Source organism: Sus scrofa, chromosome 6 (assembly GCF_000003025.6).
Source record: "Sus scrofa isolate TJ Tabasco breed Duroc chromosome 6, Sscrofa11.1, whole genome shotgun sequence".
NCBI lineage: Eukaryota > Metazoa > Chordata > Mammalia > Artiodactyla > Suidae > Sus > Sus scrofa.
In genome coordinates this window covers 13,325,138-13,351,575 of record NC_010448.4, presented here as the reverse complement: position 1 = coordinate 13,351,575, position 26,438 = coordinate 13,325,138, and the positions used below count along the sequence as shown (strand labels likewise).

The following is a 26,438-nucleotide window of genomic DNA, read 5'->3' as shown; positions in this document are numbered from 1 at the left end:
TGGAAATGGGCCTCAAACCGGATGCCCCTGAAAGCAGTAAGCACCTAGCTGGAGCAAGAAGAGGAGTGTGAAGTGAAAGGAGAAGAGGCTGCAGATCAGGAGGCCGAGGAGAAGTTCCTCCTGGCCCAAGAGCTCCTACCTCTGGATGCGGATGCTCTGGTCTTGGTGGCCCTGAGTAGCTATCATCACGTCTGCCTCATCCAGAACAAACACCTTGATCTTCTTGGGGTCAATGAACTTGAGCTTGGAGCACCAGTCCAGAACGGTCCCAGGGGTGCCAATGACAATGTGCTCACTGATCTTCTGACCTCTTTCCACTGTGGAGACAAGATGTATTCTGTGAGTATTTCCATGACAAAGCCAGCTCTCCTCCCTGAGCAATTCTGAAGCTATGTTTTTTTGTTTGTTTGTTTGTTTTGGTCTTTTTATCTTTTCTAGGGCCGAGTGTGCGGCATATGGAGGTTTCCAGGCTAGGGGTTGAATCAGAGCTGTAGCCACTGGCCTATATCACAGCCATAACAACGAGGGTCCGAGCCGCATCTTCGACATACACCACAGCTCATGGCAACGCTGGATCCTTAACCCCACTGAGTGAGGCCAGGGATTGAACTCGCAACCTCATGGTTCCTCGTTGGATTTGTTAACCACTGAGCCACGACGGGAACTCCCTAAAGCTATGATGTTTTTTAATGCAATTTGGCTGATGTTTGCATTAATATTTTAAGGAAAGGTTGGGACAGCACTACAGTATTTAATGGACATAACTTAGAAAAAACAGTAATGCTGACAAGATATAGCAATGGTATAAATAATTAGGTGAAAACCTCTTCGGTGGTATTCTTTTACATTCTCTATAATCATCAATCCTCTCAAAGATTTCTTATCTTTATTTCTTCTCTGTCAACGTCATCCTCCCTAGCCTGGGTATGCATTTCCTTACAAGTAGACCTCTTTAAAGTTCTTCTCACTCCAGTGTACTTTGCCCTTCAGTTCTCCCAGCATCTATGTCAAGTAAGTCAGTTGCCTTTGTGTGCCCCTTGCCCAGATCAGTAAATAAGATTCTTATGAAAGGTTATTTTTCTCTTTTCAAAGATACAAACTGCCTCTCTTATAGTGCTTTCCCAGATTGGGCCTGGCATATCATGGCACATTCTTGGTCCTGTGCAGCTTGCAACTGAAATTTGGCTCATTTTGAGTTAGAGGGTACTCATTAATTCAATTTTTTGTCCTTTAATCACAGTAAAACCTTAACCAGATACATAGAAGCTCCCTCTAGTCACAGCCAAAATTTTGCCCTAAAGTAAATGTTGAGTCAATTTAAAGCTAAAAAATGCTTTTTTACTTCAGTTAACAAACCAATTACTGCCCTCTGCAGACAAATAAATAATCAGAATCCTCTGCCATTCGAACTCAAATCTGAATTTTTTTTTTTTTTTTTTTTTTTTTTTTTTTTTTTGTGGCTACACCACAGCATGGGGAAGTTCCCAGCCCAGGAATAGAACCTGTGCCATAGCAGTGACAGTGGTGGATCTTTAACCTCCTAGGCCACCAGGGAACTCCCAAATTGCAGTATTTCACATGCTTTATGATGATTTTAAACTAAGTTTTATTATCTTATTTACTTTTCTCTCCGGAACTGCCTTAAGTTGGCATTAAGACACTGTACTGAGTGGACTTCTGACAGTCATCAAGTCATAGGTTTGTGTTAAAGATCCATAGGACTAAGCCAAGATTCCAACAAACTTTAACTTACTTAAGTATTGTTCAAAAAATATATAGTTAGCTTGCTGTGTGAAACATGCAAAAGCAGAAAGGATAGATAAAGAAAAAGTAATAAAAATATCTCCCAGAGTTAATTGCCATGAATACTCTAAAACACTTTTTGTTCTTACAATGACATTAAAAAAATTAGGCAATTAAACATCCAGAATTGGGAGCATTTTATAAGCAGTTAGTTTGGTCTGTTCAAAAAGTCAAATGTAGCGGAGTAGGTGGATGTGAGGGGATTATTCTAGACTGAAAGAGACTTAAAAACCAAATACAATGCATATACACTGACTAAGTCTTGGTTCAACAAAAAAGTCATAAAGGGAGTTCTCTGGTGACCTAGTGGGTTAAGAATCCAAGTTGTCACTGCTGTGGTGCAGTTCTGAAGGTTTGATCCCTGGCCTGGGAATTTCTGCAGGCCATAGGACTGGCCAAAAAAAAAAAAAAAAAAAAAAGCCTAAAGAAACACTTCTGGGACTCTGGGACAATTAGGGGGACATGAAAACAGAATAGAAGAGAATATGTTAATCTTTTCTTGGTTGTAATAAGGGTTTTGTGGGTATGCTGAAGAATGTTCTTATTATGAAACGCATACTAAAGTATTTAGGGGTAAAGAGCCACAATATCTACAATTTATTTTCACATCGTTCACCAAAAATATACACACCCATATACAAAAGCAAATATGGCAGAATGTTAACATTTTTTTTCATTTTTTTAAATTTTATTGAAGTATAGTTGATTTACAATGTTGTGATAATTTCTGCTGTACAACAAAGTGATTCAGTTATACATATATACACATCCATTCCTTTCATAACTTTTCGAATCTAGGTGGACACATGTTCATTGTATTATTTCAGTTACTGAGTATATTTTGAAAATTTTCAAATTAAAAAGTTATTAACTTAATTAGGATCTTATATTCATACTCACATTTATTGCCACGAACAGCATAAGCTAGCTTCAGTTCAGGGTAAAATTTGCCCATCTGCTCAATCACTTTCCCCGTTTGAAGGGCAAGCTCATAAGTTGGGGAAAGGCACAGACACTGGTAGGGAAAGAGTACAGAGAGAGAATTCAAGACACTTGCGCTCCTGCAATGGGAAATTACCAGTAGGCCTTAACTATTCCTGCGGCTGAGGCTGAAGGAAAGAATTTTTTTTTTTTTTTTTTTTTTTTTTTGTCTTTTTGTTGTTGTTGTTGTTGCTATTTCTTGGGCCGCTCCCGCTGCATATGGAGGTTCCCAGGCTAGGGGTCCAATCAGAGCTGTAGCCACCGGCCTACGCCAGAGCCACAGCAACGCGGGATCCGAGCCGCGTCTGCAACCTACACCACAGCTCACGGCAACACCGGATCGTTAACCCACTGAGCAAGGGCAGGGACCGAACCCGAAACTTCATGGTTCCTAGTTGGATTCGTTAACCACTGTGCCACGACGGGAACTCCAGGAAAGAATAAAGTGAACACTATTTGACTCTTTAAGCTACAAAGTAATAAGCTACAATTCTCAAGGGTCAGACCTCTGGCTGGGCAAAGACACTTGGAAACAGCCACTGGAGTACCAAAACCCACATGTGAGCAGGGATCTGAAATTCCAGTTGGAAATTAGCTTCCTTTTCACTTGCTCAGACAGTTCTCAGAACATTCTCAGAACTTTCTCATGGATGACAGTTGTAGATTATGGAGGTTTTTTTGTTTTGTTTTGTTTTGTTTTTGCAACTAAAGGAGCCAAGCTTATCAGCAATATTCCAGGACTGGCAAATCATTGAAAGGGCAACAGGATTTTTGTTGTTAGTGGAAGATAACCATATTGTTTATGCTTAACTTAAGGGGTTCTAATTTATATAAAAATAATCAAAGTTTGGCTTTTAACCCATCAAATGGCATTTTCCTTGTAGCTACATGTTAGAAAACGCAAATTCACCAAGCCCTTACCTGGGGGTATCTGTTTGCAGGTTCTACTTGGCTGAGCATGGCCAACACAAAGGCAGCTGTTTTACCAGTACCAGACTGAGACTGGGCAATTAAGTTCTGTGGGCTGCACAAGAAAACAAACTGTTTAGGAGTTTAAATCTCATATATTCTTTCAGTAAATAAAAATGAAGAATAAAGTTTAATTAAAGAATGAGTGTTCCAATTTAATTTACGGAAGGAAGCCTTGGATTTTGTAGCATAGTTAGATATGCTAGCTTCACAAACAGATTTTATGGTGGGATTTAAAGCACTCCTTTATTCTTGACATAGCAATGAGTGATTCTTTTAAAATATGAGTCAGCATATGTCACTTTTCTATCAAAAAACCTTCCAGGAGTTCCCATTGTGGCGCAGTGGAAATGAATCCGACTAGGAACCTTGAGGTTTTGGGTTCGATCCCTGGCCTCACTCAGTGGGTCAAGGATCCGGCATTGCCATGAGCTGTGGTGTAGGTCACAGACATGGCTCAGATCTGCTGTTGCTGTGGCTCTGGCGTAGGCCGGTGGCTACAGCTCCGATTCGACCCCTAGCCTGGGAACCTCCATATGCCTGGGGTGTGGCCCTAAAAAGAAAAAAGAAAAACAAACAAACCAACCCTTCCAATCATTCCAGATTCCATTGAGAGTAAAAGTTAAAATTCTTACAGTGGCCTACAAGGTCCTACCTGACCTGGCTCCCGATTACCTATCTGTTCCCATCTACAAGCGTCTGCCTGGCTCACTCCACTCCACCACATGGCCCCAGTGGTGCCATCAAAACATGCTCTCATCTTAGAGCTTCTGTACTGTCTATACACTGCCTGGGACAGTGGTCCCCGAGATGACCGTTCAACTCTCTCTTCTCCTTCAGGTCTTTACTCAGATATCTCCTACTTAATGAGATACTACCCTAACGGCTTGACTTAAAATTGCAACCTAGGGAGTTCCTGTCGTGGCTTAGCAGTAACCATCCTGACTAATATCCATGAGGACTTGGGTTTGATCCCTGGCCTTTGTCAGTGGGTTAAGGATACACTATTGCCGTGAGCTGTGGTGTAGATAAAAAGATTCAGCTCAGATCCCACAGCATTGCTGTGGCTGTGGTGTAGGCTGGCAGCTACAGCTTGGATTTTATCCCTAACCTGGGAACCTCCAATATGCTGCAGATGTGGTTGTTTAAAAAAAAAAAAAAACCAACTTTGAAATGCTTTAAAAAAAAAAGCAAGATGTATTGGTGGATGGATATATGATAAAGCACAGTAAAATATTAGTGAAGGAATCTAGGAGGTGAGTATACAGGTGTTCATTATAAAAATCCTTTCAACTTTCTTGTATGTTTGAAAATTTCCATAACAAAATGTTGGGTTTAAAACTGCAATCAGGTCCTTGGTATTCCCAATCTCCCCTATCATGCACTATTTCTTTTTCTCCTTAGCAGTTATTTTAAAAAAGAATTTTATTGAGATACAATTCATATACCATACAATCCATCCATTTAAAGTATACAAGTCCAGGAGTTCCCATCGTGGCACAGTGGTTAATGAATCTGACTAAGAACCATGAGGTTATGGGTTCAATCCCTGGCCTTGCTCAGTGGGTTAAGGATCCAGCGTTGCCGAGCTGTGGGGTAGGTTGCAGACATGGCTCGGATCCCACGTTGCTGTGGCCCTGGCCTAGCTCCAATTCAACCCTAGCCTGGGAATCTCCATATGCTGCGGGAGCAGCCCTAGAAAAGACCAAAAAAATAAAATAAATAAATAAATAAATAAATAAAAATAAAGTATACAAGACCAATAGTTAACGAATCTGACTAGGAACCATGAGGTTGCGGGTTCGATCCCGGGTCTTGCTCAGTGGGTTAAGGATCTGGCGTTGCCCTGAGCTGTGGTGTAGGTCGCAGACGTAGCTCGGGTCCCTAGTTGCTGTGGCTCTGGTGTAGGCTGGTGGCTACAGCTCCAATTGGACCCCTAGCCTGGGAACTTCTGTATGCCGTGGGAGCAGCCCAACAAATGGCAAAAAGACAAATAAATAAATAAAAATAAAGTATACAAGTCAATGCTTTTTGGTATCTTACATTAATGATTTTTAAAAATTGCATTAAAATATGTTAAAATTTGCCATTTTTAAATTTACAATTCAATGGCATTAGTTATATTTACAACCACCTTTTAACATACTATATATTTTATTTTTGTTTGTTTTTCTTTTTATAGCCACTCGTGTGGCATATGGAAGTTCCCCAGGCTAGGGGTCGAATCAGAGCTAGGAGCTGCTGGCCTATGCTGTAGTTTGTGGCAACACCAGATCCTTAACCCAGAGTGAGGCAGGGATCCTCATGGACTCTATGTCAGGTTCTTATTAACCTATTGAGCCACAATGGGAACTCCTGTTTATTTTTAATAAAAATAGATCATCTATACTTCAAACTAGAATGTAAGCTCCTTGTGGGCAAGAATTTTGGTCTGCTTTGTTCACTAATGTATCCAAGTGCCTATAATAGTATCTGCTACAAACCAAGCCCTTGATAAATATTTGTTAATGAAAAAAAGTACTAGAAAATCCTCTCAGATCTCTTCCAACATTGACAGTCTAACAATGAGCATTTATGAAAACATCAAGATCCATGAATACACATGGCTAATTTTAAACAACCTAATAAAAATTCCATTTATTTACTTCTAAGTATTCTCAAAATGTCAAGTTAAAAAAAAAGTTATTATTGGAGTTCCTGTCGTGGCTCAGTGGTAATAAACCTGACTAGTATCTGGGAGGATGTGGGTTTGATTCCTGGCCTTGCTCAGTGGGTTAAGAATCACAAAATAAATAAATAAATAAATGGAGTTCCTATTGTGGCTCAGTGGAAATGAATCTGACTAGCATCCATGAGGATGGAGGTTTGATCCCTGGCCTCGCTCAGTGGGTTAAAGATCTGGCATTGCCATGAGCTGTGGTGCAGGATGCAGATGCAGCTTGGATCTGGCATTGCTGTGGCTCTGGTGTAGGCCAGTGGCTACAGCTGAATTTGACCCCTAGCCTGGGAACCTCCATTTGCTGTGGGTGCAAAAGACAAAAGGCAAAAGACAAAAAAAAAAAAAAAAAAAAAAGAATCTGGCTTTGCCGTGAGCTATGGAGTAGGTCACAGATGCGCTTGGATCCTGTGTTGCTGTGGCTGTGGTGTAGGCTGGCAGCTGCAGCTCCAATTGGAACCCTAGCCTGGGAATTTCCAAATGCTGCAGGTGTGGCCCTTAAAAGAAAAAAAAGGATAGGAGTTCCTGTTGTGATACAGCAGGTTAAAGGATCAGGCATTTTTCTGTGGTGGCATGGGTTTGATCCTGCCTTGGCGCCAGTGGGTTAAAGGATCTGGCATTGCCACAGCTGTGGCAGGTAGGTTGCAGCTGTGGCTTGGATTTGACACCTGGCTTTGGAACTTCCGTATGCTATGGGTACAGCTTAAATACAAAAACAAAAACATTATACGAAGTTCCTATGTGTAGCAGTGGATTAAGGATCCGGTGTTGCTGCAACTGCGGCATGGCACAGGTTGCACCTGTGGTACGGGTTCAATCCTTGGCCCAGGAACTTCCACATGCCTCAGGTGTGGCCAAAAAAAAAAAAAAAAAAGAGAGACATTATCCTTCTGAAAAATTATCACTATGGAGTTCCTGCTGTGGCACAATGGGATTAGCTGCATCTCTGCAGCACCAGAACGATGGTTTAATCCCTGGCCTGGCACAGTGGGTTCCAGTGTTGCTGCAGCTACAGTATTTATGGCAACTTCAGCTCAGATCTTATCCCTGGCCTGTGAACTTCCGATGCCACAGGGTGGCCAAAAAAGAAAACAAAACACACACACACACACACACACCACACACACACACACACACACACTACTATTATGACACAGAACAAAGACAACTTTGAGAAAATACAGACCTAAAGTATTTATTTTCAGACAAAAAGGGAAAGAGGTTTCAGGATTTAAGATTATATGCAGTACAATTTTACATAATCAAATATAATGGGGAGTTCCCTTGTGGCCAGCAGGTTAAGAACCAGACTAGTATTCGTGAGTTCACAGGTTCAATCCCGGGCCTTGTTCAGTGAGTTAAGGATCCAGTGTTGCTGTGAGGCGTGACCTAGGTCACAGATGAGGCTTGGATCCTGTGATTTTGTGGCTGTGACGTAGGAGCTCTGATCTGACCCCTAGCCTGGGAACTTCCATATGCTGCAGGTGCAGCCTTAAAAAGACAAAAAATAAATAATAATGTAGGAATCAGTTTTTATAGACAGTTCTTCCTGTGTGGCTCAGTAGATCAGTGATCTGGTGTCATCACTGCTGTGGCTCGTTACACTGCTGTGGGCCGGGTTTCATCCCTGGGTCGGGAACTTCTGCAGCACCACCAGGGAGCTTATTAGAAATGGTGAACCTCAGCCCCCACCTCAGACTTACTGAAATTAAAAGCTGTATTTTAAGAAATTCCTGAGATTCATATACCTATGAAAGTGTGAGAAGCAACTGCATCAGAAAACAACCTTAGAAACTCTACTATTCTGGTCTCCTAGAACCTTCTTTGGTGGTTTTTTTTTTTTTTTTTTTTTGTCTTTTTAGGGCCACACCCACAGCATATGGAAGTTCCCAGGCTAGGGGTCGAATTGGAGCTGCAGCCACCAGCCTACACCACAGCCACAGCAATGCTGGATCCTTAGGCCACTGAGAGAGGCTAGGGATTGAACCTGTGTCCTCACGAATACTAGCTGAGTTCAGTAACCACTGAGCCACAATGGGAACTACCCCTGTTTGGTTTTTGTCATCTACATTTGACAGATATTTTACTTATCCACATAATGAAGTCATGGTGTATATAAATGATATAAATGTACATATATTTGCTGATATAGAAAGATTATCATTTAATTATCATACCAAAAAATTTTTATATGGTTCCACTAAGAAAAAAATATGCAGGAGTTCCCATCATGGCTCAGTTGTTAACGAATCCGACTAGGAACCATGAGGTTGCGGGTCTGATCCCTGGCCTTGCTCAGTGGGTTAAGGATCCAGCGTTGCTGTGAGCTATGGTGTGGTTGCAGACATGGCTCGGATCCCGCGTTGCTGTGGCTCTGGCTTAGGCCGGTGGCTACAGCTCCGATTCAACCCCTAGCTTGGGAACCTCCATATACTGTGGGAGCAGCCCTAGAAATGGCAAAAAGACAAAAAAAAGAAAAATGAAAAAATACGCATATGTAAATTTACATAGAAAAACATCTAGAAGTTTCTAGCTCCAAATATTAATAGTTTAGGAGGGGTAGAGATTACAAATTATTTCTTTTACTGTTTTTCACTGTTTTCTAATTTTTCTTTTTAAAAAATTTTTAATTTATTTATTTATATTTTGCTTTTTAGGGACGCATCTACAGCATATGGAGGTTCCCAGGCTAGGGGTCTAATCGGAGCTACAGCTGCCAGCCTACACTACAGCCACAGCAATGCCAGATCCAAGCCACATCTTCAACCTACACCACAGGTCACAGCAACGCCAGATCCTTAACCCACTGAGCGAGGCCAGGGATTGAATCCACAACCTCATGGTTCCTAGTCGGATTCGTTTCTGCTGTGCCATGATGGGAACTCCATTTTCTAATTTTTCTAAAATGAGCATGTAGTAGTTTTTTTAAATAATAAAAGTTAAAAAACAAGTTGCATCAAGACACATACGGCTCAGCAAGCATCAAAGGCAACGCATTCTCTTGTATCTTGGATGGACGGTTGAAGCCCATGGCGTAGACTCCCTGGAGAAGCTGTGGTTTCCTAGGAAAAGTTAAAGATGAAAGTCATAGTCTCTTTGGTTGAGGAAAGGAGGCAAATACCTAACTAACAATACTAGATTTGTGAACCAGGCACTGTGTGAGTGCAGCTTTTACAAATTACCTGGAAATTTTACTTACTAGCCCAAAGCAGCTAAATTATTTCATTAAACCTGTGTTAGCTAAAAATGTTCTGTTGTGATGAAAAACAGATATAACAGGCCTAGGATTTCTATCTAAACCAAAGGGGAGAGTCAGAAAGTAAATACTCACAGTCGAAGCTCCTCGAAGGACTTCACTGAGTATAGCGGGGAGTTGGGATCCCGCTGCAGGACTTCCACCTGGTTGGTGTTATCAACAAGGTTGCTTCTGATCAGCTTGTTGAGTAAGGACTGGGCAGCTCTGTCCTCTGTCAGCAAAAAAGAGCGTGAAGATTTTAAAAAATCCGTGAAATCCACCATGAGTTCATATGAATTCAATCGCCATTAATATTTTAAGCAATAATATGTGTTTGTATCAGGACTCCTAATTCAAGGTATAGGTTAGTTTTGCTTTATAAATATAATTAAAATAGTTTGTTTTATTAAAGGGAAAGATTATGACACTCTTATCTGTTGAGACCTCATATTCTTCTCCAGAACTCCATTCCTAACAGCTGTCCTTTCTTGAGATTATTGATTCCTCCTATCAAAACCCAAATATTCACTCCCCAGTTTGCACTCAATATAAATTTAAAATTATGAGCTTAAAAATCTTATCACAACAACAGGAAACAACAAAGTCTGTATCTTGATATCAGATAAGCTACTGGAATCTCTTTTGTTGTTGTTCGCATCTTGTTATCCATGTTAAATGTGTCCAAATACCATTATAAGAGTTCCTGTCGTGGCTCAGCAGTTAACAAACCTGACCAGTATCCATGAGGACGAGGGTTCGATCCCTGGCCTCGATCAGTGGGTTAAGATTCTGGCGTTGCTGTGAGCTGTGGTGTAGGACACAGAAGCAGCTTGGGTCTGGTGTTCCTATGGCTACGGTGTAGGCTGGCAGCTATAGCTCTGATTTGACCCCTAGCCTGGGAACTTCCATGTACCATGGATGCGGCCCTAAAAAGCAAATAAATGAATGAATGAATAAATAAATAAATGAAAACAATTAGAATTCCTTTACCAATGACCATGCCGAACTTTAATTAGCACTGTGACTCCCATTAAAGTCCAGCCAAGTAGAGTGTAAAAATGAAATCTCCTAACATTCCGTTCTCTTAGACTGCAGAACTTCATGTATACCCAATGAGGTTATGTTACCTTTCTCTTCTTCATCTGTCTTCTCTGCATTTGCATTGGTCTTGACAACAGCACCTTTATCAGACACAAAGTGGCCATCATTCAAAATCACATCTCATACCCAACAGCTGAGACAATTCAAATTCTATGAGACACTAGAAATGTAAAGGCCTGGGGAGCAAAAAAATAAATGAGGAAACCAAGCCACAGATAAAAACATTGCATTGTTTCTATATAAACAAAAGTATGAAAACTGTTACTTATATTTCAGCTCTTTTCTATTGCAAGGCCTCTCACTATACCTCAAAAACTAATATTAATTTCCTTTAGAGCATCAATATTTCTCAAATGTTATAGAAAGATGATTACAGCAATGATCAAAACTACTTTGATACCCAAAAGAGGAAATCTATGTAAATCATTTTATCAATGTATGAACACAATAGTGTCATTAAGAGTCTGTGTGTATAAATTGTTGATTAACAGAAATGCATATTCGGTGTTGTGGTTACGTAAAAATATACAGAAAAAGATAATTCAGAGTGTGGTAAATATTACTTCTCCCCTATAATATTAAATACATCAATAAAATTTAATGTAAATCTTAGATTTTTGGTAGATAAGATTTCAGAATAGTTACAGTAGGTTAACCCTGTGGTTGCCCATACTTTATCTCATCTCAAATTAAGGAATTTTTTTTAAATAAATAATTTTTGACAATATATTTTCATGGTTTACTAACCAATTAGGCATCCTCATACTTATATAAAGCACAATACAAGACAATCCGGACAGCTGTTATGTTAAAACATAAAATTAATTGTTTTCAAACTAGCATTTAGTTACTCACCATTGGCATCTGGTTTGACTTTCTCGTCCTTAAGATGCAAGTTGCTCAACTAAATGGAAAATATGGGGGGGGGGAGTGTCAGGAAAATTACTTAAAAAGATTTTGCATCAGTAGTGCCTCACCCAGTGAAGCTGGGGAGAAGTGACCCACTCTCATGACCTTCTCAGTAGAACATATTCGCTAGGTTGCTCTGCTGGGCCCCTTTTGTTTACTGCATGTTAGAGTGAGAATAAACAAAATATCCACAACTACAGCAGTAGAAAAAAACTGGTTATACAGCAGCTCAAAATCTATACTTCCTAATTATAATCTCTAGAAAGAATTATAATTTGTGAGTTTGCTTAATGCCCTGATTACACAGATTCTCTCAATAAAATGCCATCTGAGTTGTCACTGTCATTTTTTTTTTTTTTTTTTTTTTTTGTCTTTTGCTATTTCCTGGGCTGCTCCCTCGGCATATGGAGGGTCCCAGGCTAGGGGTCCAATCGGAGCTGTAGCCACCGGCCTACACCAGAGCCACAGCAACGCAGGATCTGAGGCACATCTGCGACCTACACCACAGCTCACAGCAACGCCAGATCGTTAACCCACTGAGCAAGGGCAGGGACCGAACCCACAACCTCATGGTTTCTAGTCGGATTCGTTAACCATTGCGCCACGACGGGAACTCCATCACTGTCATTTTTCAAACAAGGAAATTTAGAAGAGATTCTGAGAAATGCATTCATTCTTCAGACAGAGAACACTGAGGAGGACTGCAATGAAAAGCATCCATGGGTGGGAATCAGTGATGCTGCAGGATATGTTTGAGCCGGAGGGCCACAGCATGTGTATGCTGCCTCATTTGGGTCACCTTGTGCTGGATGTCTGTTTTTTTTAAACTGGAAATGGCCTAGAGCATCATGGCACACTTTGTGACCAAAATACCCAGCAGGATGAAGTGTGACTAGAAAGGAAGGGATAGAGCAAAGACAGTTCAAAGAAAGATTTGAACTTTTTTTTTTTTTTTTTTTAAGGCTGTAACTGTGGCATATGGAAGTTCCTGGGCTAGGGGTCGAATCAGAACTGCAAATGCCAGCCTTTGCCACAGCCACAGCAACACTGGATCTGAGCCTCATCTGCAACCTACACCACAGCTCTCAGCAACGCCAGATCCTAATTTAACCCAGTGAGTGAGGCCAGGGATCAAACCTGCGTCCTCATGGTTGCTAGATTTGTTATCACTGAGCCACAAGGGGAACTGCCTGAAATGGCTATTACTTAAAGCACCACCTGCACAGGGTTTTTTTTTATGTCTTGAGGTTCATTTCTACTTTTCCTCTAAGTCCAAGAAAGGAGAAAGTGGGGGAGGAATGAAAAAACTGTTTTAATGAGTAGATAGCTGGAAATGGAAGAATTTCACTTCTACTGATGGAAGTGAAAAGGGAGTTTCTGGTGTCTGTTGGGGTAGGGAAGAGGAAGCAGCAAGAACACACTGGAGAGACTAGCAAGAAAGGAAATTGTCGAAAAAGGAGATCATTATAAAGCAGTACCAATCCTTCATTAATTCTGAAGGACAGAGAACATATTAACAGAGTGAATGAGGCAACCAGCAGTGTATGGTGTATAGGAGGTGTTCTCTATATTCTAATCTTCACTAAACCACTCCTCTACATCTGGCCAGTGAACCTCATTTAAGCCTAATATTCAGACTGACTTACTGGCAATATTTACAAGAGTAGGGTTAATAGTACTCACACCTAGGGTAATAATTGCTACCTTTCCCCCACCTTTTCGACCACACAGTGGCATATGGTCTCTCAGGCCAGAGATCGCATCAGAGCCACATGTGCAACTTACGCCACAGGTGTAGCAACACCGGATCTTATAATCCACTGTAACATGAGATCAAACCAGCAACGCCAAAGAGACAAGCTGATCATTAACCCATTGAGCGGCATCGGGAACTCCAATAATTGCTATCTAACATAAATGATATAGCTGAGATGTAGATGAGTTAATGAGGTGTGAATGAGTTAGAAATATCCTTTGCTGTAAAGCATTTCTTTCTCTTTTTTTTGGTCTCTGCCTTTTCTTGAGCCACTCCCGTGGCATATGGAGATTCCCATGCTAGGGGTCATATCGGAGCTGTAGCCGCTGGCCTACACCACAGCCACAGCAACGTGGGATCCGAGGCGCGTCTGCGACCTACACCACAGCTCACGGCAACACTGGATCCTTAACCCACTGAGCAAGGGCAGGGACCGAACCCGCAACCTTATGGTTCCTAGTCAGATTCGTTAACCACTGAGCCACGAAGGGAACTCCTGTGAAGCATTTCTTTTTCTTTACTGTACCCATGGCATGCAGAAGTTTCCAGGCCAGGGATCTAACCTGAGCTACAGCAGTGAAAATGCAGAATCCTTAACTGCTAGCAATCAGGGAACTTCCAAAGCATTTTAATACTCAGTGATAAAAGGACAAACTATCCTTTTGTTGATATATTAAAATTGAAGTTAAATAAATACAATGCGATGTATAGAAAAAGTTGATAGCAACAACGTAATCAAGTTGTTTTGATTACAATATATCAGAATTCTGGAGAGCTTCCAGCAGATTCTGAAAACACACTCAGATCTCCCTTGGCTGTAAGGATCTCAAAGTCTCTACAGCAAAAAGCACAGAACAGTGAAGTTCGTTCGCATCACTTACTGCAATGTCAGTGAACTGAACACTGAAACGTGGAAAGTCCAGTTCAGATTCCTTCCTTTGCTCTGTTTATTTTATTTTATTTATTTATTTTGCTTTTTAGGGCAGCACCCACAGCATATGGAGGTTCCCAGGCTAGGGGTCCAATTGGAGCTGCAGCTGCCAGCCTACACCACAGCCACTGCAATGCCAGATCTGAGCCATGTCTGCGACCTACACCACAGCTCACGGCAATGCCGGATCCTTAACCCACTGAGTGAGGCCAGGCCCCAAAACCTCATGGTTCCTAGTCATTTCTGCTGCGCCATGGGAATTCCTGCTCTGTTTATTTGAATCAAAAAAGAGAAACCAATTTCTTTTGCAACTTCACTGGAAACCACTTTGTAATCCAAAAAACTAACCAAAAGGCAAAAAAGCCAAAACACCCACCTTATAATATCCACATTTTTCAATGCCATTAATTATTTTAGTTTTTAAGATATGTTAAAATAACTGGAAACTATATAGTTACATTGCATTTTCTTCAAAAGATACTTGAGAAAGGATTCTTGAGACACAAGGAGGAAGACTTAATGGTAAGGGAATTATACCAAATAAGGAATGCCTTAGGCACAATGGTGAAATGGGACACACAGTCTTATCATCAGAGTTTTCTATTCTTTGCCCTCCTCTAAATTGAAATTTCTGAAGGAATATGGGGAACAAAGAGGAACCACAGGGGAACGAGGAAATAAACATAAATAGGATCCAATATTTTCTTATTTAAAATGACTAAGAAACAGAGCTTGATGGATACTTAAAATATAGGAACCTTGCACTGTACATGTCACAGTCACCTGTCAGGAATTCCACAAGGCAAAAGGAAACAACGGTCTTCACTCATCTGTTCAGTTTTAGAATATTGGGAGCTATTATAATATACCTGTGTGTGATTAAACAGATTCACAAAACTTAACCAGGTACAATATGGACAAGTAATTTAAAAGATTCCTTGTACAGCAGAGATTATTACAACATCGTAAATCAACTATACTTAAATAAAACTTTAAAAAATGAGGAAAAAAAAAGGTTCCTGCAACAAAACTGGATTATAGATAACAACTATAACAATAGCTGTCACTTATATAGCACTTATTTCAGGCATGTCCATAACTCAGGCAGGTGCTATGATTATCCCCATCTTACAGATGTGGAAACCAAAGACACAGAAAAGTTAAGCAATTTGCACAAGGTCATATAACTAGTAACTGATGGACCCATTACACAGATCCAAGTCTGTCCGGCTACAAAGTCTTAGGCCTTAACTTTTAAACAATAGTGCCTCTCATATATGATACCAATCTCAAAAAATAATAAAATAGGAGTTCCCGTCATGGCGAAGCGGAAATGAAGCCAACTAGGAACCATGAGGTTGCAGGTTTGATCTCTGGCCTCGCTCAGTGGGTTAAGGATCCGGAGTTGCTGTGGCCCTGGTATAGGCCGGCAGCAACAGCTCTGATTAGACCCCTAGCCTGGGAACCTCCATATGCAGTGGGTGTGGCCCTAAAAAGACAAAAGACAAAAATAAATAAATAATAACAATAATAAAATAAACTTAAAGATGATACAGTGATGCAGCCAATTTGGACAATAGTATGGACAGTTCCTCAAAAGTTAAACACAGAGTTACTATATAAACCAACAACATCACTTTTAGGTATATACCCGAGAGAATTAAAAATGTATGGCTATACAGTTCCCGTTGTGGCTCAGCAGAAACAAATCTGACTAGCATCCATGAGGACAAAGGTTCGATCCCTGGCCTCGCTCAGTGGGTTAAAGATCCGGCATTGCCGTGAGCTGTGGTGCAGGACACAGATGCAGCTTGGATCCTGCGTTGCTATGGCATAGGCCGGCAGCTGTGTCTTCAGTTCGAGCCCTAGCCCGGAAACTTCCATATGCCTCGGGTGTGGCCCTAAAAAAAAAAAGTATGGCTGTACAAAAACTTGTATATTAATGATCATAGCAACATTATTCATAATAGCCAAAAAGAAATAATTCAAATGCCCATCAGTGGACATTGATGAATACATAGATAAAATGTGGTATAGTTTCACAATGGAATATCATTTGGCAATAAAAGTGAATGAAGTACTGACATGTGCAACAATATGAATGAACCTTGAAAACATTATGCTAAATGAAAGAAGCTAGCAACAAAAGAAGCCCATATTATGTGATTCCATTTATATGAAATGTCCTGAATAGGCAAATCTAAAGAGACAGAAAATAGATTAGTGGTTACAAGGGACTGGGCTGGGAGGTTGAGGAGAAATAAGGGTGACTGCAGATAGGTACAGGTTTCTTTTAGGAGCAATGAAAATGTTCTAAAATTGTGTTAATGTTGTTTCAGTCTTCCTACTACATAAAATATTTAACTCAAAATGGATTAGACAGGAATGTGACATTTAAAGCCATAAATCATCTAGAAGAAAATACAGGTGAAAAGCATTGTTGCCTCAGAACACAAAAAGATCTAATCATGAAAAAATTGACAAACTAGAATTTGCCAAAATTGAAAATGTCTGCTCTTTATTTTTTATTTATTTATTTATTTTTGCCATTTCTTGGGCCGCTCCTGCGGCATATGGGATGTTCCCAGGCTAGGGGTCGAATCGGAGCTGTAGCTGCCAGCCTACGCCAGAGCCACAGCAACGCAGGATCCTAGCCACGTTTGCAACCTACACCACAGCTCACGGTAACGCCGGATCCTTAACCCACTGAGCAAGGGCAGGGATCGAACCCGCAACCTCATGGTTCCTAGTCGGATTCGTTAACCACTGCGCCACGACGGGAACCCACCTGTCTGCTCTTTAAAGTTGTGTTAAGAATACAAAAAGGGAGTTCTTGTTGTGGCTTAGTGGGTTACAAACCCAACCAGTACCCATGAGGATGTGGATTAGATCCCTGGCATCAGTCTGTGGGTTAAGGATCTGGTACTGCGGTGAGCTGTGGCATAGGTTGCAGATGTGGTATTGCTGAAAATACCCAAATATTCATCAAAAAAAGATTAAGCAAGCTGTGGTACACCCATACATGGAATACTGCTCAGCAATAAAAAGTAACAAACTACTGGAGTTCCTGTTGTGGCTCAGCAGTTAATGAATCTGACTGGCATCCATGAGGAGGCAGGTTTGATCTCTGGCCTGGCTCAGTGGGTTAAGGATCTGACGTTGCCATGAGCTGTGGTATAGGTCGCAGATGCAGCTCAGTTCCTGCGTTGCTGTGGCTGTGGTGAAAGCCAGCAGCTATAGCTCTGAATCAACCCCTAGCTGGGAACCTCCATATGCCGCAGGTACAGCCCTAAAAGGAAAAAAAAAGTAACAAACTACTGGTCCATGTAACAACATGGATGAATCTCAAATGAATTAATCTAAGTGAAAGATTTTTCAAAAGGTTATTTTTTCAAAAGGTTACATATCCTGTGATTCCATTTATACATTTTGGAAAATGTAAAACTAAAACGACAGAGAACAAAGGAGCAGTTGCCAGAGAAGGGCAGGGACAAGGAGGTGAATGCTGAAAGTTTGAGGGAACTTTTCAGAGTGGTGGAAATGTTCTGTATCTTGATTGTGGTGGTAGCTACACAACTGTATCCCTCTGTCAAAATTCACAGAACTGTAACACTAACAGTGGTGAATTTTACTTTATTTAAACTGCATCTCAATAAGCTTGACTTAAAAAAATTGAAAGGCAGACCAAGAGAACCAACATTCGACTAATGTGAGTCTAGAAGGCAGGAATGAAGAAAAACCTAAAGGGAAGAAATCAACAATGAAAACTTTCTAACCTAAAGTTAGAAGGAAAGAAATCAAAAAGATCAGAGCAGAAATCAGTGAAATAGAAACAAAGAAAACCATAGAAAAGATCAATGAAACGAAAAGCTGGTTCTTTGAAAAGATCAACAAAATTGATAAACCCCTAGCCAGACTTATCAAGCAAAAAAGAAGAGAGGACTCAAATCAATAAAATTAGAAATGAAAAAGAATAAGTAACAATGGACACCATAGAAATACAAAGGATCATAAGAGACTACTATATGCAACTATATGCCAATAAAATGGAAAACCTAGAAGAAATGGACAAATTCTTAGAAAAGTACAATCTTCCAAGACTAAACCAAGATGAAATAGAAAAGATGAATACACTCATCACAAGAACTGAAATTGAAACTGGTATTAAAAAACTTCCAACAGGAGTTCCCGTCGTGGCGCAGTGGTTAACGAATCTGACTAGGAACCATGAGGTTGCAGGTTCGATCCCTGCCCTTGCTCAGTGGGTTAAGGATCCGGCGTTGCCGTGAGCTGTGGTGTAGTTGCAGACGCGGCTGGGATCCTGCATTGCTGCGGCTCTGGCGTAGGCTGGCAGCTACAGCTCCGATCCGACCCCTAGCCTGGGAACCTCCATATGCCGCGGGAGCGGCCCAAAGAAATAGCAAAAAGACAAAAAAAAAAAAAAAAACCACTTCCAACAAACAAAAGTCCAGGACCGGATGGCTTCACAGGCAAATTCTATCAAACATTTAGAGAAGAGCTAACACCTCTCCTCCTGAAACTATTTCAAAAAATTTCAAGGAAGGGATACTCCCAAACTCATTCTATGAGGCCACCGTCACCCTGGTACCAAAACCAGACAAAGACTCCACAAAAAAGAAAACTACAGGCCAATATAACTGATGAACATTGATGCAAAAATCCTCAACAAAATACTAGCAAACCACATCCAACAATACATTAAAAGGATTGTACATCATGATCAAGCGGGATTTATCCCATAAATACAAGGGTTCTTCAGTATCCTCAAATCCATCAGTGTGATACACCACATTAACAAACTGAAGAATGAAAACCATATGATCCTCTCGATAGACGCGGAAAAAGCCTTTGACAAAACCCAACACCCAATTCTGATAAAAACCCTTCAGAAAGTGGGCATAACGGGAACCTACCTCAACATGATAAAGGCCATATACGACAAACCCACAGCGAACATCATTCTCAATGGTGAAAAGCTGAAACAATTCCCGCTGAGATCAGGAACAAGACAAGGATGTCTGCTCTCGCCACTACTCTTCAACATAGTTCTGGAAGTCCTAGCCACAGCAATCAGAGAAGTAAAAGAAATGAATCCAGATTGGAAAGGAAGAAGTAAAACTATCCCTATTTGCAAATGACATGCTACTATACCTAGAGAATCCTAAAGACTGTACCAGAAAACTGTTAGAGCTTATCCACGAATTTGGCAAAGTTGCAGGATACAAAATCAATACACAGAAATCGATAGCGTTTCTATATACTAACAATGAAAAAGCAGAAAAGGAAATTAGGGAAGCAATCCCGTTTACCATCGCATCCAAAAGAATAAAATACCTAGGAGTAAACCTACCTAAAGAAACAAAAGACCTGTACTCTGAAAACTACAAGCCACTGATGAAAGAAATCAAAGATGACACAAATAGATGGAAAGATATACCATGCTCATGGATTGGAAGAGTTAATATTATCAAAATGACTATACTACCCAAGGCAATCTACAGATTCAGTGCAATCCCTATCAAATTACCAAACTGCATGGTACTGGCACAAAGACAGAAATACAGATCAGTGGAACAGGATAGAAAGCCCAGAATTAAACCCATGCACTTACAGCCAACTAATCTATGACAAAGGAGGCAAGACTATACAATGGAGAAAGGACAGCTTGTTCAATAAGTGGTGCTGGGAAAACTGGACAGCCACATGGAAAAGAATGAAATTAGAACACTCCCTAACACCATACACAAAAATAAACTCAAAATGGATTAAAGACCTAGATGTAAGACCAGACACTATCAAACTCCTAGAGGAAAACATAGGCCAAACACTCTCTGACATAAACGACAGCAACTTCTTCTCAGATCCACCTATCAGAGTATTGACAATAAAAAGAAAAATAAACAAATGGGACCTACTCAAACTTCAAAGTTTCTGCACAGCAAAGGAAACCTTAAACAACACAAAAAGACAACCCACAGAATGGGAGAAAATCTTTGCAAGTGAATCGACTGACAAGGGATTAATCTCCAAAATTTATAAATACCTTCTGCAGCTTAATACCAAAAAAACAAACAACCCCATCCAAAAGTGGGCAGAAGATCTAAACAGACAATTCTCCAAAGAAGACATACAGATGGCCGAGAAACACATGAAAAGATGTTCAGCGTCACTCATTATTAGAGAAATACAAATCAAAACCACGATGAGGTACCTTACACCAGCCAGAATGGCCATCATCCAAAAGTCTACAAACAATAAGTGCTGGAGAGGGTGTGGAGAAAAAGGAACCCTAGTACACTGTTGGTGGGATTGTAAATTGGTGCAACCACTGTGGAAAGCAGGATGGAGATTCCTCAGAAAACTAAAAATAGAACTACCATTTGATCCAGCAATCCCACTCCTGGGCATCTATCCAGAGAAAATCACGACTCGCAAAGACACATGTACTCCAATGTTCACTGCAGCACTATTTACAATAGCCAAGACATCGGAACAACCTAAATGTCCATCAACAGAGGAGTGGATCCAGAAGATGTGGTACATATACACAATGGAATATTACTCAACCATTAAAAAGAACGAAATACCAGCATTTTTTGCAACATGGATGGACCTAGAAACTATCATGCTAAGTGAAGTCAGCCATACAATGAGACACCAACATCAAATGCTTTCACTGACATGTGGAATCTGAAAAAAGGACAGACGGAACTTCTTTGCAGAATAGATGCTGACTCACAGACATTGAAAAACTTATGGTCTCCGGAGGAGACAGTTTGGAGGGTGGGGGGATGTGCCTGGGCTGTGGGATGGAAATCCTGTGAAATTAGATTGTTATGATCATTATACAAAAAAAAAAAAAAAGAAAGAAAGAAAAAAGAAAACTTCCTAGAAAATTTCCCATAACTCAAAGACAAGAGTTTTCCAGACTGAAGTTCCCACCAGTGCCTCATAAAATGAATGAAAACAGACCTATATCAGGACACACCATCATGAATTTTTTGACTACTGGAGACAAACAGAAGATTCTTCAAGCTTAGAAAGGGAAAAAGGTCACATCAGGAATCAGAATGGTCTCACACATCTCAACAACAAATACAGAAATATAGAAGGCAATATCACAGGAAAATAACTCCCAACTTACAGTTCTACACCCAGCCATACTAGATGATAGGAAAAATAAGCTAATATTGGAAAGGCAGCATCTTAAATATTTTACTTCCCAGACACCTTCAGAAAGCTGATGAATGGCTCCACCAAATCAAGGAAGATGAAGAGAGGGGATGCAAAAAGGAGGGGATCCAATACAAGCGAAGAGGAGGAAGCCCCCAGAATGAGGACAAAGGGAAATCTGCCCTGTTCCCTTGAGCCCAAAACAAGTCAGAGCAACTAGTACAATTTGAAGGAGGCTAAAAGACCTGGGAGAAATGGAACTAATAGAATATTTGATGTGTGTGAATATTCAGAAATAAACATAGACAGCAAAGAGCCTGGGGTTGAACTGGTGATGAGCACAAAGTGCACAAAGCAAAAACACAAGGCACTTCTAAATTTCAAGGAAAAGTTGTATAGCAAATAAAAATATTCATGACTTACTAATAATATAAACACAGATGACTGATCTAATTAAAACCCCAAATAATAGAAAGATTAGGAACCGGAAAGTGTGCTTTAGTGGCAGGGAAAGGATTGAGGAAAGTGTCAAAATCAATAAACACTTAAAACAGAAAATTCAAGAAGTAGCAAAAGCAAGCATGTTATTCAGGGAACAAGCAGGTCAATGCTGTAAATCAATTTCAAGAAAAATAGTTTACTCTGTGGAGGAAAAAACTGGTGGGAACCAGTTTTAAAACTATTTGACTCTTGGAGTTCCTGTCGTGGCGCAGCGAAAAAGAATCCGACTACGAACCATGAGGTTGTGGGTTAGATCCCTGGCCTTGCTCAGTGGTGTAAGGATCTGGCAGTTGCTGTGAGCTGTGGTGTAAGTTGCACATGTGGCTAGGATCTGGTGTGGCTGTGGCGCAGGCCAGCATCTGTAGCTCCCATTAGTTCCCTAGGCTGGGAACCTCAAGGCAAAAAAAAAACCTATTTGACTTTTTACGTACATATGAAACATTTTTATCAGTTATAAAAAAATAAGACCAAGTCCTTGTTCTTGAGAAGTTAACAGACATAAGTACCGACAAAGTGCATTCAAAGCAGTATCAGAATTCAGGAGAGTTAAGGCAGGAAAAATTAATTCTAACGTTTAATGCATATCTTGCTTACTGTGTGTCAGATCCAGAACGAAGTTAAGCGGACCAGGAGAGGATTTAACTGACTGCCAGGCCTACGGAATCGATCATTCATCCTTACTGAGCAGCTGAGGAAGCACACTAATATGAAAAAGTCACGGTCCCTGAGCCCAAACAACTCAAAATCGGCAGGTGGAAAAAAAACACCTACAAAGGTGATTACTACAATTCAGGGTGGTAAGTGCAAGCCTGACTTCAGGACAAGCAGGCGGCTGGGATCTTCACGGATGGAAATGCTCACCTGAGCCTACGTAACCGACAGGAGAGGCGACGGGTGGATAAACTAAGCCAGCTCAGGGTCCAGGCTCCATCCGCTCACGCACCCCATCCCGGGCCAGACCAACCTGGCAGTGTCTTTTCCCAGGGATCTGATCTGCGGTCAAAACTGGCCCCCTGATCTTTTTATAGATGAAGCCTACTCACCGACTCAGCCGCCGCTTCCTGCTGGTCCACCGCTAGGGCCCATGAGTCGGTGGCCATAGTCCCTTGCGCCGGTGGGAGGCAGGTGCTGGCGACCTTGCCCGGGCGATCCGCAATCCTGGGCAACCCTGGGCAACCCTGGCCCCACGGAGGGGGAAGTCATTCGCTCCGGCGCTGGGGACCGGAAGCGGCGCGCCGCAGTGACGTCGGAGTCCGCGCCGGCCTGACAGCCCCTAACCCCATGGACTGTCGCTCTTGCCGCTTTCGGACCCCCACCCCTTGAACTGCTCAGAGTTTCTTATTCAACACGCAGAACTGCAGACTGGGACAGTTATCTTTAAGTGCCGAAGCTCCTGCCAATGGGCTCTCCAACCGAAGAACAAAACCACATTCTTGCCCAGCACAGTGACAAAGATGTCAGAATATAAATAAACGGAATATACCAATACACAAATCCATTACGATAGTGAGCAAAATGAACCTGAAAAAGGCGGATTTTTATTTTATTCATTTTTCCAGGTTGGTAAATTTAAATGTGCAGGTGTTGCCTAGAGTGTCGAGAATCAGCCCTCTCAAACACTGGTTAAAAATTTGTCCCACAGACTGTATGGCAATACATTTACAGGAATTTAATCTTAAAAAAAATGCTCAGCAAGGGTGCTAGGGAAATGTATTCCAAGTAGAAGATCAGAGATACAGAGTAACCGAACTGTGTGTGTGTGGAACTGAACACAGTTTCTCGACCAATGACAAGAACCAGATAAGAATAAATTGGTAAGGGCTGGATGAAAAGGGCTGCACAGAGCAGTTTAATGAGCAAATGAGTTCACTTCAGGGAACTCGCCAATCTGGTGTGACTTTTAGATTTAGCCTTGCCTAGGCTAGAATCCCAGCTCTCTCATGTAAAGGTTCTGTGATTCAGATCATTTTTAAAAAGAAAAGGCGGGGGGGATGGAGTTTCTTGGTGGCTCAGTGGGTTAAGAATCCAGCACTGTCACTGCTGTGGCTCTGGTAACTGCAGCGGCAAGGGTTCGATCCCTGGCCTGGGAGCTTTGCAGGTGTGGCCAATAAATAAATAAAATTTCTAAAAATACTGGGCTTCTAGAAGAAGTAAAATAAGGATTAAGTGTGACACTTTCCCTTAACTGGGATCAAACAAGCTTCTCTTTCCTTGTTACTTCACTAGAATGAAACTGGGGAGTTCCCGTCGTGGCGCAGTGGTTAACAAATCCGACTAGGAACCATGAGGTTGCGGGTTCGGTCCCTGCCCTTGCTCAGTGGGTTAAGGATCCGGCGTTGCCGTGAGCTGTGGTGTAGGCTGCAGACGCGGCTCGGATCCTGCGTTGCTGTGGCTCTGGCGTAGGCCGGTGGCTACAGCTCCGATTCAACCCCTAGCCTGGGAACCTCCATATGCCGCGGGAGCGGCCCAAGAAATAGCAACAACAACAACAAAAGACAAAAAACAGAAAAAAAAAAAGAAAAAAGAAACTGGGTATTTCCCTACAACCTGAGTGAGAAATGAATCCCCACCTCTCTTGTTTTGCCAATAATCCACTATAACAGATTAACTTCAAGTAATAGTGGGCTTTATTTGGAATTTTACCTGTAGACTCTAAGTTAAAATGTTTGGGAAAGGGTAGAGCACTTCCCAGAATCCTCTTCTTGCCATGACTCTTTCTCTCCTGCACTCTTTACAGGGTTAACTTGGGGAAGATTTCTTTGGACCCTACAGGTGAGGGTGTGCACGAAAAAGGCAAACATACAGTCTAACAGGCCATGACCTACAACTCATGTCAGAAGGAATCCTGGAAAGTTCTGCCAAATTATACTGATCACAGGGCTAGAAGAGGTTAAGGAACTTTTAAATTTAATGAGATTAAAAATAATCATCAAAGATATAGGACTGTAAACAGTAGGATCCATTTGTGCAAATATAACAAACTCACATATATGCTTGTACATACTAAGACAGTGTATAAGATACACACAAAACTGGTATCACTGGCTGCTTCTAGTGAGGGGCTCTAGAGACTTCCTTTCATTGTGCACACTTCATCCTTTGAATAAATTTTCCATGTGCATGTTTTCCTTTTAAAATTGTACTTCAGACAAACAAAAAAAGGGAATACTATAACAAACATCTAGATTCCCACCTCAGGACTGAAATAAAACAAGATTCAAATGAAGCTCCTTCCATGCCATCCCGAGACAGAAGCTTTCTTGAATTTTAGTGCTTTTCTTTCCTATAAATGCTTTTAGTATGTACAACTTTTTCTATTAAAAAAAAAAATCTCAAGGAGTTTCCTGGTGGCTCTGTGGATTAAGGGTCCAGCTGTGTCACTGCTGTGACCCTGGTTACCTGTAGTGCTGGTTCGGTCCCTGGCCTGGGATCCTTCCCCTGGCCATGGGTACGACCAAAGAAAAACTTAAAAATAAGCCCCAGGGTTCTAGACTTTCCTATGTCCACTCCCAACACCTGCACCATTTAAGACTCCTACTAAGAAGGAATCGGATTTCCAAAGAGGGGAGTGGAGCGAGGAATCGGGGGAATAAGAGCACCTGGATCAGAATTCCACCTCCAGCATTTTCACTCACGCGACTTTAGGCTGCCCCTGTCTCCTCTGAAATCACGGTAGGCACCCACCTCCGGTCCCAGGACTCAGTGAGATCACAAGATTAAGGCCTTCGGTCCAGTGCCTGGCCAACGGTGAAGGCTCGATTAAATATAAGCTATTATGGTTATTCCTGTTCCCTCCCCTGGGGTGGGGGCGAGGAGAATGCCTTAATGAGGAAAAAAGAGTCTCCTTCCTACCCTCAGAGATACTCACATCGCCCACAGGCAGGGCGAGCGGAAAGCACCCTAGAGCTTGTTCTCGGACACGGCCAGCAGCCCCGGCCATCGTCCTTCAGCATGGCGGTTCCTTCGGCCAACGGCCGCTCACAGCCCCCGCCTCATTGGCTGAGGCCCGGAAGCCGGTCCCGCCAGCCAATCAGAGGGGAGGATGGCAAGCCTGGCCCTGGCGCGCCGAGGTACCTAGGAGCAAAAGGCCTGGGTCTTGGCTCCACCAGGGGTCGCCTTTGGGTATTCGAGACTTTTTCCTTTTTTTTCCACTTTAACTTTTTAAAAGTTATTTTTGGCCAAATGTCAGGCTCCCTCCTTAAACTGGGAACTGCATAAACGCAAGGGCAGTGTCTGTTCTCCTTAATTTTGATCTCTACAGTCTAACATATAACAGACTTATATGGTGAATAAATAGATTAGGAATGCACATACACTCCCCACTCCCCCGATCAAACTTTTT

At 41.6% G+C, this 26,438-nt stretch overlaps 1 protein-coding gene and 1 long non-coding RNA gene across 3 annotated transcripts in view; one reads left to right on the top strand and one right to left on the bottom strand.

The window, feature by feature from the left end:
• DDX19B (DEAD-box helicase 19B) overlaps positions 1 to 23,335 on the bottom strand; it is a 29,899-nt gene extending 6,564 nt beyond the window's left edge. The window contains exons 1-8 of one of the 2 annotated variants that reach the window (XM_003126872.4): positions 23,140 to 23,335; positions 11,661 to 11,709; positions 10,832 to 10,885; positions 9,801 to 9,936; positions 9,439 to 9,531; positions 3,706 to 3,808; positions 2,704 to 2,818; positions 140 to 317 (exon numbers count right to left, since the gene is read on the bottom strand). In XM_003126872.4, coding sequence (XP_003126920.1) covers positions 140 to 317; positions 2,704 to 2,818; positions 3,706 to 3,808; positions 9,439 to 9,531; positions 9,801 to 9,936; positions 10,832 to 10,885; positions 11,661 to 11,709; positions 23,140 to 23,196 — 785 coding nt within the window. In that variant the 5' untranslated portion in view covers positions 23,197 to 23,335. Of the gene's footprint in view, positions 1 to 139; positions 318 to 2,703; positions 2,819 to 3,705; positions 3,809 to 9,438; positions 9,532 to 9,800; positions 9,937 to 10,831; positions 10,982 to 11,660; positions 11,710 to 23,139 lie in introns of both variants that reach the window. The other variant, XM_005653242.3, reaches the window with a different exon arrangement.
• LOC102160376 overlaps positions 1 to 24,392 on the top strand; it is a 41,430-nt gene extending 17,038 nt beyond the window's left edge. Inside the window, exon 3 of the long non-coding RNA XR_002344513.1 lies at positions 22,701 to 24,392. This is a non-coding gene — a long non-coding RNA (uncharacterized LOC102160376). The remainder of the gene's footprint in view (positions 1 to 22,700) is intronic.